Source organism: Spinacia oleracea, chromosome 6, assembly GCF_020520425.1.
Source record: "Spinacia oleracea cultivar Varoflay chromosome 6, BTI_SOV_V1, whole genome shotgun sequence".
Taxonomy (NCBI): Eukaryota; Viridiplantae; Streptophyta; class Magnoliopsida; order Caryophyllales; family Amaranthaceae; genus Spinacia; species Spinacia oleracea.
The window spans coordinates 18454828-18474700 of NC_079492.1; the positions used below are offsets into that span (position 1 = coordinate 18454828).

Here is a 19873-nt window from a genome sequence, read left to right on the forward strand (position 1 = left end):
TGTGTTTTTTTATCTTGATCGTTGTTTTGTTCCACTAACATTACTAACGATTTTGTGAGTGTCCCTTTTTCCTTCTTTCTTTTTATTTTTCTTCCCCCACTTTTCCCTTAAATCCAAATCCCTTAAATCCAAACACATTTATTTTACTTTTGTGCAATTGCACATTTTCCTCAAATTTTCTTGATTATTTTATTTTATTTTATTTTATTTTATTTTATGCAATTGCATGTTTCTCTTAGTTCCCCCCCCCCTAAAAAAATATTTTAAAAAATTAGGTGTACATATTCCATTTTTTTTCTTTTTTTTTTCTTTCCACTAGTTCAGCTTCTAGGGTCCGCCTCCGATGATGAAATTTAATCACATGTGTGCTTTTAAAGAAAATTCTTTTGAAAATTCGTGTATGAAAACCCACATCGTGTTAACTTGGAATTAATGGTTTGTGGTTTGTTTGGTCTCCCTCGACTCACCTTGTACTAGTAGCTTGTGTGCCCGTGAGATTTTCTTGAGCCTATTGTGACCGTTACGTAAAATACGGTTTTGTTTTTCATGAGTGCTTAGGATTTTCTCCTCATTGTGATTGAATTCTTGAGTTTGCTTTGGTTCCTATTTGAGACTTGTGATCCTTGATACGGGGAAACGATTGATTCCTTTAGTTCTAGAGCCCAATTTTTAGGAAAATTATTTTTCACTTTACTTTCTCCCCTAGGATTACCAATGTTGAGCCTTGTTCGTTTTTTGTTAGCTATTATGACATCTTAAGCTCGGTTTGAGTTGACATTCTAGGTATGATTTGATTTGAAGCATATATAGAGAATGTAGTGAAATAAGAAAATTTCGGGTTCTACACATGTATAAGTGTACGGAGTATCTTAGCTTTCTAGTTCCTTCTCTTTATTTATTCACAAAAAAAAAAAATACAAAAAAAAAAGAAGAATAAAAAAAAAGAAGAATCAAAAAAAAAAAAGAGAAAAAGGAATAGAAAATCGAAAAAAATTACGAATTTTGTTATTTAGTTTCGAATAAAAAGGTGTTGCTTATGTTGTTGGCTTGGGTTGTAATCTCATTGATAGTGGATGTTGTTGGTATATATGCATTTTTTATTTTTGAGCTCCAATTCCCCAAATGACATCTTCCTTGCCCTTAGAACCTTAGCCTTCCCTATTTCAAGGATTTCATGATCCCCGTATCGTTTCACTTATGAGAGGAGAAAGGCAATAAGCAAATTCGTGGAAGGAAAATCACTTGAGTCGACATGCTTTTTCTAGATTGAGTGTTGTTAATTGATTTCGCAACCCTTAAACACTTGAGCGACTTTCTTGTTTTTACTTTGCACAACTAAAGTGAGAAGCTACTTGTACATAATCGAGTCAAGCTTGGGGGAGAATTGTGGTAAGATTGGTTGTTTAGTTCCATGTGTTGCATTTGTGGTGGTTTTGTAAAACTTATGATTTAATGATTTTCGAAATGATCTCAATGTTTGTTTTTGTAAAGTTATGGCACTTGTGATTCATGAGGAGGAGACTTTCCAACTCCTTTGAGGTTCGTGTGTATTGCTTGGGGACAAGCAATTGGCAAGCTTGGGGGAGTTTGATAAGTGGGTTTTTAACCCACTAAGGATGGTGTTTTTAGGTGGACTTTAGTGTTAGTTTAGTGGATTTTTATCTCTTTTTCCTTACTTTTTCCAATTTTCTTACTTTTCTTAGTTTCACTAGTTTTTATAGTTTTTAGGCATTTTTCTTCTTTGTTTTTCTTTGTGTCCCTTGTTTCCTTTCCCTTTGTGTAGGTATTTGGTAATCCACGAGCATTTTGATGAGCCAAAGAGCCAAGAAAAGAGCCGGAGAAACCGGAAAAGCCAAGGAGTCGAACTTGTGCACAACTGCCATACTAAAACGAGAATAACTTTTTGTCTACTTAATATTTTCTTGTGATTCCAGTTGGATATGAAAGATTATTCCAAGAGCTTTCCAACGAGTGGTCACACGACTTATTTGGACGAGTAACCAAGAAGTTATGGCCATTTGAAGCAGGCTATGTTCGATTTTCCGCGAGAAGACTCATCCCGCCCGCGACGAGGACCATCCCGCCCGGGACAAGCCATCCCGCCCGAGACGAATTTTACCCCGGGCGGGATTTTGCTACTGGAACTCTTTGTTATTTTTGCTCAGCTCTCTCGTCCCGTCCGGGACAAGCCATCCCGCCCGGGACGACGTGGTCTGCGATTTTTTTATTTTGACGGATTCCCCAATCTTAAGGGGATTATTATCGTTTTTGGCTTAGAACTTGATATACACTCTCTCATATTTTCAGATTCTCTCTCTAGAAAAACACTTAGTTGGCTTAATTTTCTTGCTTAGTTAGATTAATCTTCCAATTCAAGATCAAGAATCAAGATTGTAATTCACATTTTCAGCAATTTCCTCCATTGAAGCTTCATTGTAAACTCTAAACTTCTCTACTTTCTATTTCAATTAATCAAGTAGTGGTATTATTCAATTCTTGTTCTTACTTATTGATTTCCATTAATCATTATCAACTTATTATCATGTATTACTCGATTATTGTTGTTGTTGGTTTGATTTCCATGGATTGTGAGTAGTAAATTTCTAGGGTTCGGGTGAACCCCTCTTTTGAGTCATGAGCAAGTGATTTATGCATGTGGGATTTTAGTGATTGTGGGATGTTTATTAGTTGATTGAAAGGGTTTTATTGCTAGTCTTCATGTTTGATCATCATTTAGACTTATTTCTAGTCTCCTCAACCAAGGATCGAAAGATGAAATTGAGTGGTAGGCTCCCTTTTGATTGCTAGACTAAAAGACCATGAAAATAGGGCTTCCAAGTCTATGGGATTATATTGTCATCATAACTTACGTTTTATTGCTTGAATTCATGTTTTGCACCATGAAAATAGGTTGTAGCTCATGATCAAGTTATCCTTTCTAGCTCGATAGAGTAGTTAGGTGCCTTAGATGACTATCCACTAATTTATTCCCTAACATTGCTTCTAATCCTCATGCTTTTGAACCGTTCATGATTAAATTGAGTGGTGTTGCCCGTACCTTAGTCTCTCTTAATTGAATTTTCATCCTTTAATTATCTTAGTTTGTCCTAATTAGTATAGAACTCTTAAAAAATCAAAGCACCCCCGACCTGACTTAGCTTTTATATTCGATAGCATTTGGTGGTTGATTCATAGCCTCTCTTGGGTTCGACCCTTTCTTACCCTTTCTACTTAGTTAGGAAGACCGAGTTAGGTTATTATTTGATATGCTGGCGACGCTCTATCATCTTACGATCTGGTAAGGACCTTCCCATGTCGGAGCCAACTTGCCGTGTCGGGGATCCTTTTTATTTGGAAAGACTTTGCGCAGAACCCAATCTCCTTGCTGAAATACTCGAACTCTCACATTCTTGTTGTAGCTACTCGGGATTGCTTGTTGGTATGATGCCATTCTGACCAATGCCGCTTCTCTGAGTTCATCAACGGTAACGATATCGTGGGCCAAGACTGAATCGTTCATTCCTGGTGCCATGAAACTGCTTCTTGCCGTGGGGAGCTCGACTTCGGGAGGGATGACTGCCTCACAACCAAAGACTAGGGAGAAAGGTGTATGATTAGTCGCCGTCTTGGGTGTCGTCCTGTCAGGCCAAAGGATCATAGGTAATTCGTCTGCCCATCTTCCCTTGGCGTCGTCAAGGCGCTTGTTGAGGTTGTTGATGATGATTTTGTTGCTTGACTCGGCTTGGCCATTTGCTTGAGGGTATCTCGGTGTTGAGGTGTGCAGGGTGATATCGTACCTGCTGCAGAATTCTTTGTCTTGTTGCTGATAAACTGAGAACCATTGTCGCAGACGATCTCGGAAGGGATACCGAACCGACTAAGGACATTTCGCTTTATGAATGAGATGACCTCAGTATCTCAAACTCGTTTGAATGCTTCCGCTTCGATCCACTTGGAGAAGTAATCAGTCATTGCCAACATGAAGACGCGCTGCCCTGATGCTTGTGGTAAGGGTCCCACTATGTCCATCCCCCACTTCATGAAGGGCCAAGGGGATAAGATGCGGTGGAGTACTTCACAAGGTTGGTGAGAGATGGATGCGAACCGTTGGCAAGAGTCGCATTTCCTGGCGAAGGCAATTGCGTCTTTCTTCATGGTGGGCCAATAATATCCCATGGTGAGAGTCTTGCGGGCTAAGCTTCTTCCTCCGGCGTGGTTTCCACATTTGCCATCATGTATGTTGCATGGTGTCGACTCGACCTCGTCGTGATCTAAGCATCTTAGGTATGGTCCTGCAACTGATTTTCTGAACAGTATCCCATGGATCAAGATGAATCTGGAAGCTTTCATGCGGAAGGATTTTTCTTGGGTGACTCCAGGTGGGATGGTATGGTGTTTGAGCCAGTGTATGTAGGGGTCGCGCCATGAAGGCACTTGAGTTGGTGAAGTTTGTTCGGTGATGGGTAGGTTATCTTTGGTGATGGCTGGGTACATTAAGTGGACTACGGGGATGGAAGTGAGCTTGGGTTTGATATTTGAACCAAGGTTGGCTAAGGCGTCAGCCTGGGTGTACTGATCTCTTGGTATCTGTTGTAGGGTGCATGAGTCGAACTTGTTGACGAGCCTTCTTGCTATTTCCAAGTAAGCCTGCATCTCCGAGTCCTTTGCTGCATACGAGTCGTTAATCTGACTGATAATCAATAATAAATCACAACGTACCTCGAGTCGACGGATACTCATGTCGAGTGCTAGGGATAATCCCAGGATCAAGGCTTCGTATTCTGCCTCGTTGTTGGTAGCCTTGAACTCGCAACAGACAGACTGTACTATGGTGTCCCCTTGTGGCGATTTTAGCAAAATGCCTAGACCTGTCCCCCGTATGTTGGAGGATCCGTCAGTATGCAGAGTCCATGTCGATGAGAGTCCACCATCGGTTAGTATGTTGATTTCTTGGTCGACTTCGTATTGGAGGCTTGGGCTGAAATCAGCCACAAAATCTGCTAGAGCTTGCGACTTGATGGTTGTGCGAGGTTCGTACCTGATATCGTGACAACCTAATTGTATTGCCCATTTGGACACCCTGCCAGATAACTCGGGTTTCCTCATGATTGACTTCATGGCATAGTTAGTTCTAACAGTTATAGGGTGACATTCGAAGTAATGGCGTAATTTAATGGAAGCAACAACTAATACAAGGAAAAGTTTTTCAAGATGGGAGTACCTCATTTCGGCGCTAAGGAGAGACTTACTGATGTAGTAAACAGGTAACTGTCTGCCGTCTTCTTCTCGTACTAGTACTGCACTGATGGTCGACTCCGTGACTACAAGGTTGATACGTGTTGTTTACCGCATTAAATTAAAAACCTATCTTAGACCTTCAAAAATATTCACATGTAGTAAAAGGGTAAGAACGGGTCGATCCCACAGAGAGAATATTAGAGTTCCTAAACTCATTGTTTAACTAAAACCATTTTCAGTCACATAATTAAGTTGGACTACACATTTATTTACACGTACTATTTACATAGATTTGGGGGCTTGAAGATAATACTAACCAATAGAACTAAGTGACTGAGTAACTAATCTACTATTTACAAGTGATGACACAACTAACTGTTTCAATCCCATGACCCTTGCTCGATTTAGTTTATTAATCGTAACCATGATTGATCTTGACGATTGAACCAATTTTAACTATTAGACTAACTGTAGAACCTTATATAACAAAGGCTCCATGTACTCCCTTATTCATAATCGATATGAACTAAGCCAAATTGATTCTAAACCAGCCAAACTCACACAAATCTGATCGCAACGTGTATAAATTAGACTTGGTAGTATTAAGAACTAGGAGACATCATTAGTCCTAATTATTCTAACAAATTAAATGGTTAGACTAATTACTAAACTTACTCTCTAATTTAAATTAAACCATGATTGCAGATTTAATGTAAATTAGGGGTCACTTTACTATATAATCTAAACTAAGCTACAAAATATAGCTAACAATAATTAGCACCATACATACACTAGTAATACGTATAGTAGTAGTTTAGGCAATGATTCAAAAGCAACTTCAAATAATAATTAACTGGCAAAATCACTCAAGGAGATAATAGTATCCAAAATCAATTCATAATATTGAAAATAAAAATCTAATAATTAACAAAGTGAATGAGCAGGTCATGAAGATATTAAAAACGTATGAATTTGACAAACTGAGAGGAAGAACTCATTAATTTTGTGCGCAAGAACACCAAACGAACCCGGCTTCGACCCCGTACTCCTCCGTTATTCTTGTTCGGCCTTGGATTGAGGCAAAGCTCCACTCCAATGGTTGTCTTCTCTTCCCAATTGCCCAACTCAAACGTAATTAACAATCTTCAACTGGTGATTTTCTAACTATTGTGTGTGTCCTCCCTCCTTTTTGGGGTTGAGATGCAAATTTATATATGACAAACCCTAATTTTTTGACCGGAGAGATCGGAACTAGAAGATTGGTACCTTGAGTTTGTTGTTGTTGAGCCAAGAACTACGGAGGGATTCCTGCTAGGTATGAAGAATGAGTCTTCCATCATCACATGTATTAACTGATATTACTTTAGTGGGCTTTCTTCTCTTTGTTGCAATAGTGGGCTTCTTTGGGTGGAGATTTAGTGGATTAGAAGTCTTTCATTATTCTACTACTAGTATTTTATGCACGCGATGCGTGCTGAAGTTTACAAATATTAGGCACTAAAAATCATTCGCAAAGTCCATATTTTGCGATATTGAGGTCATACAATATTCGTAGCCTTGCATGACGAAAAATCGAATCTTATGACCAATTGAATCCCTTCGGAACATGGTGTTTGAGTTTGACTTTCAGGAGTAGCTATAACATCTGATTGGTATTCACATGCATAACTGAGATTCTTTTGGCATTTTGACGATCTTTTTGATCTGGAGTGAGCGATTTTCTCTGTTGTCTCTTTTTATCCCTCCATATCGACCTTTGATCTTGCATACATTGATCTCCGTCTCGTCCATTATAAAACCATAAAACTACCTATTAATTTGGTTATCATAAGTTGTTTATATTGTATTTTTGTTGCAATAAATATAGAGATAAATTAAATATTTTATTTTGATGCATTTTTTTTTGCTAAACGATTGTTTAAATTTAAATTTAAAATAAAATAAATATTATATTTTGTTTCCTTTTGCTTTTCTTTTCTATTTAAACGAAAGTTTAAATTTAAATTAAAATAAATATTTTATTTTGATGATTTTCATTTTTCTTTTCTACTAAAACGAAAGCCTATTTCACGTAAACATAACTTGTCAATTTTTATTTGTTTTCGTATTAATATTATAAAAACTTTAGATGATAAAATTTTCTTGCTTTTGTTAATAAACTCTCATTTTCGTTTTAGTAAAGTTAAGAAAAGAAGCCCATTTAATTCTCAAAGCCCACTCCTTTATATACTTAACAGTTAACCGACTTAACCCTTTCCAATTCGGTTCATTCCGCCGCTCCTTTCATTCATTATTCCTATTTCATTTTGTTTCTCCTCCTCTCTCTCTCCTCATATTTCTGTTTTCCTTCCTCTCTCTCCTAAAAAATGGCGATCCACCTCAAAAATCCCGAGAATATTGCGATCAAAATGGCGATCCTTTCAAGATCCGATCAACATATTGCGAAAATACTCAGAAAATGAAATATAAGGTTAAAATCTCGCCTTTCCCTCTCCCCTCTTCTCTAACTCAGAATAAGATTTGTTCCAAAAATGCTAACTTAACTAATTTCAACTCAGAATAAGGGTTTTGTGTAATATAAGCCCAAATTTTCTCGTATAGTTTAGCGATTAATTGTTGCTTGAATTCTGATTTTAGGTTGTGTTCGTTTGCTTAATTGTTTGCTTGACTAATTTTTTTTGCATTTTTGGTTTGCATGTCGTATCATTGTGGAGAGGAAGGTGGTAAGTCGCTAGTGAGGCGCGCAAGGCGCTGGGCGAATTGGTGGTGAGGCGCGCAAGGCGCTGAGCGAGGTGGTGGTGAGGTTCTGTTTAATGTAAGTTTGTTTTAATTTGGTGAGATTAAGTGTTGGGGTCCCACCTCAGTTTTAATTTGTATTATGTGTTTTTCAATTATTAGTATGTTTCTTGAATTTAACGTGGTTTTAATTTGGTGAGATTTGTATGTTTGTCAATTATTTGTATGGCCTAATATTTGTATGTTTTGATTGGAACCAACATTGTCCGTTTGTCTAATTTTGGAAAACTTAAGTACATAATATTGTCTAACTTTGGAAAACTTAGGCCAATGTTTGTCAATTATTTGTATGGTCAGCCATGCATCTATTCATGGTTTATTATTTGTTATTTGAGTTGTTGTGATGAAATCTAAGCGTTTGGATAGGAACTGTAATCTTTATTGAAGTTGCGTGACAATTATGATCAATTTTGACTAAATATTTGTGATCAAATTTGACTAAATAATTATTGAAATTGTTTGACAATTATGATCAAATTGCTAGATTTGGACTGAATTTCATTTACGAATTAAAAAATTGCACTATTTGATGAATTGCGAGTTTTCTGAGTATTGATTGTGGAACAGTGGTGATTTTGTTCTAATTTAATGTTAGAGAGATGCATAAAGTCTCAAGAGATCTTTGACATGTTTTAATTTGGTGAGGTTAAGTGTTGGGGTCTTTGACATGCTTTAAACTTATCAATGCGAAATTATGATTTATTTGAATTTTATTTTGAAGGGAATTGATTTAAATCTCTATTAATGTGAGGAATTTGTGGGTTTTGTTCGTTCGTTTGTTAGGTTTCTTACAAAACACATTTTAAGTACTTAGGATGGTCCTTTATGTTAACTCTATGGTGATTATGTATTTTCTGTGTTAGTGATTTCATAAGTTAACCAAATGTTTGGATTTAATTGACTGCAATTACGGTTAGATTTGAATAAAGAAGATTTTGGGTTTTTTGGGATTTATGTGGGTCTTAATGTGAATTTTTTTTTTCAGTTGATTTGTTTCCTTTGACTCTGATTAGTGCCAGATAATTCTTTTTTCATTTTTTGATATCTCACAACGCCAAATCAGTTTTGAAAATGATATTTCCTTATTTTTTGATAGCTCACAATGCCGAGTCAATGGATTCTGTGACGCTGCAGCAAGGGATGCTCGCTACGCAGCGGAATGAACTCGATAAAACTCAGGCGCTGCAGAAGGGTTTGGTTATTCGGATGATGCAAGCTGTTTGTAATGTCATTCAGAATTGGACGTTAGTATTTCATCTTTATCTTTTTTGTTCTTGATTTACAATTGATGTCGATTACTGCCTGAATTCTGATGTTTTTTGTTTAATTTAGTTTTGGAAGATATTATGGTTGGTTAGGGTTTAAGACATGTTTTAATGGACTTAATATTATAGTTTGAGTGCATGGGGTTATATTCTAATTTTAATTTCAATTTTATTGATGTTCAACAGGTTTATATGTGATATTATGGGGTTTTGTTTATGAACTAAAGTGATGTCTGGATTGGGGTTTTGTTTATGCAGGGGATTAATGTTTATTGATTAAATATCTGATTTTGCTGTTTTCATGAGACTATTGGGTTTTATTGGATCAAATGTGATTGTATTGTTGTTATGGGTTGATTTATTGATTTAGTTCGAATGAAATTTAATGATTTTCTTTTTGTTCTATGTAATTAAAAGCATGATCTAAATTATGTAATTGTTAATTAAAATCAGTAAACGCATGTATACCTTAAATATTTTTTTTAAATTTTATAGAACACATGTTTAACCAAGTTACTTGATAATTAAAACTGAGAAGGGTATTTTAAAATCAAATAAAAACTTAATCAATTAAAAGCATGAAAAGTAATCTGTAATAATTAAATATATTAAAAAAAAGCATGCATATTACTATTTTGTTGAAGAGATTGATTGGCCACATACCTTATGCTGTTGTTTTTAGTATGCCTTGATGAACTTAAAACCGAAATTATAACCTGCAAAACCATAATTTATTTTAGATGTTTGATTTACATAATTTAACATAAAAAATGCAAACCCATCTGGCAAGAGTACTATAAATTATTTAACCAAAAAAATGCAAAACAATCCAGATTTAACTTTGGAAAGCAAAGATCAGAAAGATGAGGGGTTTAGTTTTCCTTCCAGATTTTAAAGATTGCGAATTTACCGTATGTCGTTGGTCGTTGTACCTCGTTATGAACTTCAAACCCCAATTAAAATCTGTATTAAAACAAATGTAAGCCAATTATATTTAAAATCATAATTCTAATAACAGAAATTAATGTTATCACATACCTTTGTTGTTGAAATCTGCAATTAAAAATTTAAAAAATTATGTGATTATTTAACCAAATGCATAAATTGAAATAATAAAATAATTTAAAAGCAAGAATATTACCTACCTTATATGTTGAAATCTGCAAAATAAATAAACGCAACAATATTAGAAAAGAACATTTGTTTTATGCATGAATTCACAAATTTAATTTTGTTTTTAATTTTTATATAGTCTTGTATACATAAAAAATATATTATTATCCGTACAATATTCCTTGTATTTTTTATGCATACACATATTTGAATATGTCCATACAATTAAATTAGAAGTTCACGAATTTGTTAAAAAAGTGATTGTTTAATTTCTGTTTCTTTATGGTTATGTATTAAAATTTATGCATACCAAATGCATAATTGAAATATAAAATGATTTAAAAGCAAGAATATTACCTACCTTATATGTAGGAATCTGCAAAATAAATAAACGCAACAATATTAGAAAAGAACATTTGTTTTATGCATAAATTCACAAATTTAATTTTGTTTTTATTTTTTATATAGTCTTGTATACATAAAAAATATATTGTTATGCGTACATATTCCTTGTATTTTTATGCATACACAGATTTGAACATGTCCATACAATTAAATTTGAAATTCACGAATTTGTTAAAAAAGTGATTGTTTAATTTCTGTTTCTTTATGGTTATGTATTAAAATCTATGAATTATTATTATAAAAAATTGTTTAATTTCTGTTTATATTTTTTTTTGCAAGGTTTCATACGAATAGTGTGCTTACGTGTGGGAGCGACTTCAAGAAGGAAGAACGGTGATGTGGTTCTTTTGAGAACGGCAGTAGATTTGCAATGGAGAGGTTTTTTGAATGTTTTTGGTTTCTGCAGTTACATTGAAAATTTTTATTCGTTTAGCTGTATTGTTCATTTTTTGATTTGTAATAATTTTCGTTTTCGTTTCATTTGGCAACTGTAGTAATTGTAATATTTTCTTTTCCTTATTTTCATTTATTTCCTGATTTAATCCATCAATCAACACCAAATTTGGTAATTGACATAATGAGGATTGTATTATGTGGTAATGGGCCCGTAATCTTGATTCTGGGCGTTACATTCTTTCATTCAAAGTAGGTCTGTAGTGAAATTAAACTATAGAACTAATGGGGGTATTTTTGTCTTTTAACTTGGGGACACGAAAAGCATAGTTATCAAAAAGACCTCAGCTGTTCCTTTATAGAATAGAGATGTACGTGACTTTCATTTAATGATGGACTATTTCAATGCTTCCCAATTCTTGTACTGTTAATATCTCGTGTGCAACCAAACTCCGGCTTCTCAAGAATTTAGTACCTGTAACATAACCGGTTGCTATTTAGGTTAATTTAACAATAAAATATAAAATTGAGAGAAATATGTTTATAATTATTAAAAGTAACTAAAGACCAAAAATAATAGATTAAGGACGGCTATATAACTAAAATAAGGAAATAAATATATGTTAAATAATGCACTTATCAAATTCCCACACACTTAGCTTTTGGTCGTCCTCGATCAAAATAAATAAAACTAAGATGTACTATGTGAATAAATAAATAAATAAAATCAAGTTATTTTGGACAATCCAAACCAATGAGAGAAGTGAATATTTTCATAAAATTCAAAATAAATTTTATATCACTACCAACAAGCATGGATCATTGAACAATACGAAACAAGAATTTAGCACCCTAGTTGACCAACCAATCTTACCGCTTCCTTTCCCCTAAGTTTGAATCTTCCCTCATAGATGCACAACCATATTAGCTCATGCCTCACTTAATTTGACGACCCTCGTCAGGACTTAGACAAAATCTTACCCTCCACCGTTAAAGGAACAAAGTGTACTTAGGAGATCAAACAAGACTTATATACAGTTTTAACGGGGCTAGGGTTAAGGGTAGGGAAATACTTTGGAATGTGGTGTTAAATAGAGCCAAGCTAATGGAGCAAATAAAAAATAAAGCATGACCTTTAATGCTGTAAGGTCTCAACAATATGCTATAATAATCTGCCCACCATCATTTCTAACAACAGATAACATCATACTACAATTCTGAACTTTACCGTTACTTGACAACCTCTTTATTTTTTCATCTTTGATCATTTCATTTCTTTTGTCACCCTATTCCTCAGAGTACAAATGACTACTATTTTCTGTTGTTCTTATCTTTCTTTTTTCTTCCTTTTTTTTTTTTTTTTTAATAATATCCAAATCACCTTCAAACAAGCACCTTTGAAATACAATCTGAATAACAATGCTCCATTTAACTAAGCTCGGGTATAGGCCATAGGTTTGTAATGTAAGGTTGTAACCAAAAATAGGATATTAAGGCTCAACATGGCTAAGCAAATGGAATTTTTGTGAATATTTTTGTGAATATATATAAATGACAAAAGGCCTAAATACTCTGGAAGCTCTAATTATGAAAGAAATAAAATGCCTTAATCATTTCTCTCCTGTACACTTTGGTCATCGATCTCGTGAAGCTAAAATGCAAGTCCCAATTTGGACGATCAATAAGGAGGGAAGTAAAAGTGAGTCTTACGAGGTTCGTGGCCCTCCATTTCGGGCCTCATCGCAAAAAGGGAAAGCGAAACTATGCAGCACAAACCATGTCAAAGAGGGATTTATGCTATCTTTAGATATCATTCACATTGATCCAATGCAAGCTAGTTTGTGACAAAACCACCTTTTTTTTTCACTTGTCAGTCATTTGGTTTGGATGTCAAAAGAACTAACTTTTATTTCCCTATCTCGCAAGCACAACTGAGTTTGGTTAATTATGAAAGAGACTTCTGGAAAAAATTTGGCAGCATTTCCTTTAAAAATGACCATTTCTAACTCCCCCAGACTTAAACCTTTGCCCCCAATGAAGAGAAAAAACGAAAATTGTAGAGAGGAACGAAGGGACTTAGCTGGTTAAGTCACTGATGTTGAGGATTAGTTGATCAATATGCCGTGGTTCAGAATCTGCTGCTGCTGATGATGTCAGTTCACTGATGTAGTGAGATATAAGCTTATTTTCTGACTTCATCAGCTTATGTATCTTCTCTCATTGGAATAGCATGGGTGGTGGGCACTCTAGTATCCATTAATGTGATTGTGAAGGTTGCTGATGACTCAATTAAGTGGTTCAGAAATGGTGCAGTTGAATGTATTTCTGCCTAGCTCGTTTCTGGCCGAGTCATGATAATGCATTTGGTAAGCTATTTGATAGCTAGCTCTGCCACAAAACTGAGTTTCCACTACTGCACATAAACTAAATAAATCAATGAAGAATGACTAACCCTGTGACAACAAAAAAATAAAATAAAGAATTGAACTACAATTCTAAGATTTGTAAGTTATCCATGCTTCCTTGAGAGATACTTTATCCTAGGTTAGTTATGTGAAGGGAAGGGGAACAGAAAATGCAGGGGATGGAAAATAACCCGTGGAGTGAACTAAAATAAAATGAATTTGCAGAAAATGAAAGCAGTAAAGAGAAATAAATTTCAAAAAGAAAACAAAATAAGAAAACAATCGTGGGTTGCCTCCTAGTAGCGCTTTTAGTTTAAGTCGTTGGCTCGACGTTCTCATTTCTTTGTCAGATTTCCTCAAACGTGACATCTTCGATCATCTGCACATAAGCTGGATCATAGAATGGTTCAATCTGTGACCATTAACTTTGAAAGTTTTATCAGTACCAAAGTCCTTTATTTCCACTGCACCATGAGGAAACACATTAGTAACAACAAAGGGACCAAGCCATCTAGTTTGCAACTTTCCAGGAAATAATTTAAGTCGAGCATTGAATAAAAGAACTTTCTGACCAACTTGAAAAGACTTCCTAGCTATCATTTTATCATGGAATGCTTTAGTTTTCTCTTTGTAGTTTTTAGCATTTTCATAAGATTCAAGCCTTAATTCCTCTAACTCAAGGAGTTGTAACTTCCTTGCTTTTCCAGCAGAATCATAGTCTAAGTTACATTGCTTCGCCCAGAAGGATTTATGCTCAATTTCCACAGGTAGGTGACAAGATTTCCCAAAAACAAGTCTGAAAGGTGACATTCCCAGAGGTGTTTTATAAGCAGTCCTATATGCCCATAGAGCATCACCTAAACAGATACTCCAGTCTTTCCTATTCGGATTGATCATTTTTTCTAGAATAGACTTTATTTCTCTATTAGACACTTCAACATGACCACTAATTTGAGGGTGGTATGCAGTAGCTACTCGATGAGTCACATGGTACTTTTCAAGAAGGGAACCAAAGGTTTTATTGCAAAAATGTGTTCCTCTATCACTAATAATAGCCTTAGGCATGCCAAATCTATTAAAAATATGACTTTTAACGAATTTAACCACTGTTTTGGCATCATCAGTTATCACCGCTTTTGCCTCTACCCATTTAGAAACATAGTCAACAGCAAGGATAATGTAGACATTACCAAAAGAAGACGGGAAAGGACCCATAAAATCTATACCCCATACATCAAATATCTCACAAATCAGAATACCAGATTGAGGCATCTGATTTCTTTTAGACAGATTACCTGTCTTTTGGCAACGTTCACATGACTTGCAAAACAAATAAGCATCTTTACAAATTGTAGGCCAATATAAACCACATTCAAGAACCTTATGAGCATTCCTTTGAGGACCAAAATGCCCTCCACTTTCAAGATTATGACAAAAATGAAGAATAGAAGCATATTCAGGTTTATCTATACATCTCCTAATTATTAAGTCAGAACAAGATTTCCATAAATATGGTTCATCCCAGAAGTAGTATTTAGAATCATATTTGATCTTTTCCTTTTGAGCTCTAGACAATGTAGGAGGAAATGTTCTAGTAACTAAGTAATTCACCATATCAGCATACCAAGGAGTATCAATATGACATAAAGAAAGCAATTGTTCATCAGGAAAGAACTCGGTCATTAAGGGCCAATCATCTCTAGGAACAATCCTACTTAAGTGGTCAGCAACCAGATTCTCTACACCCTTTTTATCCCTAATTTCAAGGTCAAATTCTTGCAACAAAAGCATCCACCTAAGCAATCTAGGTTTTGACTCTTTCTTTTTCAACAAATATTTAAGAGCTGCGTGATCAGAATATATAATCACATGGGTGCCAAGCAAATAAGATCTACACTTTTCCAAAGCAAAAACAACATCATACATTTCTTTTTCAATCACAGTGTAATTGCATTGGGCAGAATCAAGAGATTTGGAAGCATAATGGATCACATAAGACTCTTTATCTTTCTTTTGACCTAAAACAGCACCTATTGTTTTATCACTAGCATCACACATGATTTCGAAAGGCAATGACCAATCAGGTGGTCTAATAATAGGAGAAGAGGTCAGTTTATCTTTCAGATCATCAAAAGCTTTCTTGCATTTATCATTAAAGTCAAAAACAACATCCTTACCAAGTAAAACACATAAAGGAGATGCAATTTTAGAGAAATTTTTAATAAAACATCTGAAAAAGCCAGCATGCCCTAAAAATGACCTAATTTCACGAACACAGGTAGGATAAGGTAATGAACTAATGACATTAATTTTAGCTTTTTCGACCTCTAAACCTTTAGCACTTACAATATGTCCAAGTACTACACCTTGTTCAACCATGAAATGACACTTTTCGAAATTCAACACAAGGTTAGTTTCAACACATCTTTTCAGAACTCGAGACAGACTATGAAGGCATCTATCAAATGAATCACCAAAAACAGTAAAATCATCCATAAACACTTCCATATCTTTTTCAATTAAATCAGAAAAAATACTCATCATGCATCTTTGAAAAGTTTCAGGGGCATTGCAAAATCCAAAAGGCATTCTCCTAAATGCAAATGTACCAAAAGGACAAGTAAAAGTGGTCTTATCCTGATCTCCAGGAGCTATTGGAACTTGAGTATAACCAGAATAACCATCAAGAAAACAGAAAAATGACTGACCAGCAAGTTTTTCTAACATTTGATCAATAAAAGGCAAAGGAAAATGATCTTTCCTAGTAGCTTGATTAAGCTTCCTATAGTCTATGCATACTCTCCATCCATTAGGAACTCTAGTGGGGATAAGCTCGCCTTTATTATTCTCAACTACTGTTATTCCACTTTTCTTAGGGACCACATGAATAGGACTTACCCATTGAGAATTATAAATAGGATAGATCACATCCGCATTTATCCATTTAATAATTTCCTTTTGAACAACTTCCCTCATTGAAGGGTTTAACCTTCGTTGAGTTTCTCTAGTGGGTTTAGCATTCTGTTCAAGAAATATTCTATGCATGCATAAGGTGGGACTAATGCCTTTTATGTCTGCTAAAGTCCATCCTATTGCCTCTTTATAATTTTTAAGCACATTCAACAACTTTGCTTCTTGAAATTCATTTAATGAGCTTGAAATAATCACAGGCAATGTCTCATTAGCACCCAAATAAACATATTTCAGATTAGAGGGCAAGGGTTTTAACTCTAAAATAGGTGCTTGAACAATAGAAGGAATCAATTTAGGCACAGATAAAGGCAAAGAAAAATCAGACTTTTCATTCACATCAACCACATCAGACGCGGCTACAACAGAAGAATAAGAAATTTCACGCATATAATCAGGAACATCATTTTCAAACAGTTTGTCACACCACTTATCAAATACATCATGAGCCATCCAATCAAAAGCATCAAAAGTATCTATGGAACTAACATTATTGATATCACTTGGGTATCTCATAGCATCAAAAATATTAAACTTAATAATTTCTCCATCACATTCCATAGTTAGATTACCCTCATGAACATCAATTTTAGTCTTAGAAGTTTTCAGGAATGGTCTACCTAACAAAAGTGGAACACTATCACTTCTATCACCCATATCTAGAACATAAAAGTCAGCAGGAAAAACCAATTCATTCACTTGCACAAGTACATCTTCTAAGACTCCTATTGGAAATGCGTTAGATCTATCAGCTAACTGAATAACAATATCAGTTTTAGACAAAGAACCCACATTTAAAGTATCATAAACAGATTTCGGCATAACATTAATGGAGGCTCCTAAATCTAACATACACCTTTCAAACTTAGAATCACCAATCTTGCAAGGAATACAAAACATGCCAGGATCCTTACACTTAGGGGGAAGCTTCTTTTGGATAATAGCTGAAATATTTTCCCCCATACTTACCTTTTCAGAAGGACGAAAATGCCTTTTGTTAGTACAAAGTTCCTTAAGAAACTTTGCATAACGAGGTACCTGTTTAATAGCATCAAGAAGGGGAATATTGACTTCAATTTTCCTAAAAGTTTCTAGAATTTCATTGTCAACTCTCTTTCTTAGCTTTAGAAAATCGAGAAGGGAAAGGAGGCAAATTTTTAAAACGAGAAACAACAGAATCAGATTCAGTTTTACTCTCCCCTTCATTTTCTTTTTCACTCTCCTTCACAGTACCCTCACTTTCCACTCTTTCCCTTGATCCAACTTTAGGATTGACTTCTATCTCTTTTTCAACTTCACGACTTTTCATTTTAGGTTCAGTTAACACTTTACCACTCCTAGCGTGACAGCTTTAACATGACCATTGGGATTAGGGATTGTTTGTGATGGAAGTTTACCTGAAAGTTGAGTTTCAAGATTACTTAGAGAAGTGCAAATCTGACCTATTTGAGTGTCTATATGATGAAGGCGCGTGTCAGTTTTCTTTTGATACTCAACACCCTGGTTATGGACTTGCCCTATTTGATTTGTTAGTTGCTTAACTAAATCTTCTAGTGAAGGACCAGATTGGGATGGTGGATTTGGTTGACCGTATTGCCTTGGTTGATCAGATTGTGGAAGTTGTGGTCTATTTCCATACCTTAGATTAGGGTGGTCTTTCCAACCTTCATTATAAGTCTGTGAGTAAGGATCATATTTCCTTTGGCCAGAATAACCACCTATAGCATTCACATCTTCAGATTGCAAGTCAGGACATTTATCAGTAGGATGAGACTCATTATAGCAAATTCCACAAACTCTAGCTTTAGACTCATTACTAGCAACAATTTTAGACACAAGAGTAGTTAAAGTAGCAATTTGTTGAGCATTTTCTTGTAATTGATTCTGAATACCACTTAAATCAACTCCATTTACTCTTTTAACATCATTTCTAGTACCATGTTGTTGGGTGTTTTGAGCCATATTAGAAATTAAAGCCCTAGCTTGGGTTGGTGTTTTATCCACTAATGCCCCCCCACTCGAAGCATCTATCATACCCCTATCAGTAGGCAATAGGCCTTCATAAAAGTATTGAATTAATAGTTGGTCACTAATCTGATGTTGGGGACAGGATGAACATAATCTCTTAAAACGTTCCCAATACTCATACAAGGACTCATTATCATGCTGCCTAATGCCACATATCTCCATCCTGATGGATCCAATTAGACTTGCTGGAAAGTATTTTCCTAGAAAAGTTGATGCCATAACATTCCAAGTCTTAATTGATCCAGCAGGAAGATCATACAACCAATCTTTAGCTACATCTTGCAAAGAAAAAGGAAAAGCATGCAATCTAATATGATCCTGTTCAACTCCTTCAAGATTCATAGAAGAACAAACAACCTTAAACTCTTTTAAATGTCGATGAGGATTCTCACCTGACTTCCCATAATATTTGGGAAGAAGATTAAGGAAACCTGAATTCAGCTTTAGGGGTTTGTCCAACTCTGTAAACACAATGCAGAGAGGATCATCTCCCGTATTTGGGGCTGCCATCTCCTTAAAAGTTCGTTCACCCATTTTCGCTCCTTTTAGACTGTCTTTTGTTGGTTTAACTTCCTCTGGTTTCACCTCTTCTGGTTGATCTATTTGAAACGCGTAGATGAATCGCTCTTGACTTATGATGTTCACAGAATCGATATACTTCCTGATTCGCTTGAGTTTAGGAATAGGTGAGCCACCGCTCATTCACCTGAAAAGTAAAAAATTAAAAAGTTAGTTACTATTCTCAAGATTTAAGTGAATGCATAAAAAAAAAAGAAAATGGACATTCTAAAAGTCTTATTTGCTGTTATAATTTAATCTTTCAGAATATGGGGTACAAAAGTTGAGAAGGTTTGGACTCAAAACATCTTGACAGATTAAACATCTTCAGTTTGATTGATTAGGTAGCGTGTTCTAAGATTTGCAACATATTAACAAACTGCCATGGACAATCTTAAAATTTCGGATCACTTAAATGAGAATAGAATATATAATGATAGTTAGGTGCTCATCTAAATACATGACTTCAACATTAAATGAATCTGGAAGAATGAAAATATAAGCAGCATGTTTAATTCCTAACCCAATATTTAAACTCTGTTCAGAAATGAATTTTTGAATGACATGATTTCTCAAAATGAACATCCGATTTGATTTCCCAAACAATGATTTGTTTAAAGAATAACTACAAGGATCATGAATTCATTTCAAGCAAAACTAACACCTGAAAACACTATACATTTCTAATGAACAATATGCTTT

General features: G+C 35.0%; 2 protein-coding genes and 1 non-coding gene across 3 annotated transcripts; 1 reads left to right on the plus strand and 2 right to left on the minus strand.

Annotated features, from left to right (window-relative positions):
• Positions 1 to 2378: 2378 nt before the first annotated feature.
• Positions 2379 to 12638, minus strand: LOC130462977 (uncharacterized). Its single transcript, XM_056831982.1, has 7 exons — positions 12606 to 12638; positions 10774 to 10788; positions 10445 to 10459; positions 10338 to 10352; positions 9963 to 10015; positions 3407 to 3797; positions 2379 to 2459 (listed from the first exon to the last, which is right to left on the minus strand). Exons 1-7 carry the CDS (start codon positions 12636 to 12638, stop codon positions 2379 to 2381), a joined length of 603 nt encoding a protein of 200 aa, XP_056687960.1.
• Positions 12639 to 17905: 5267 nt separating this feature from the next.
• Positions 17906 to 19315, minus strand: LOC130462978 (uncharacterized). Its single transcript, XM_056831983.1, has one exon. The coding sequence runs from the start codon at positions 19313 to 19315 to the stop codon at positions 17906 to 17908; it is 1410 nt and encodes a 469-aa protein (XP_056687961.1).
• Positions 18677 to 18785, plus strand: LOC130464665 (small nucleolar RNA R71). The gene has a single exon (XR_008925029.1). It is a non-coding gene; the product is annotated as a small nucleolar RNA R71 (small nucleolar RNA).
• Positions 19316 to 19873: the final 558 nt, after the last annotated feature.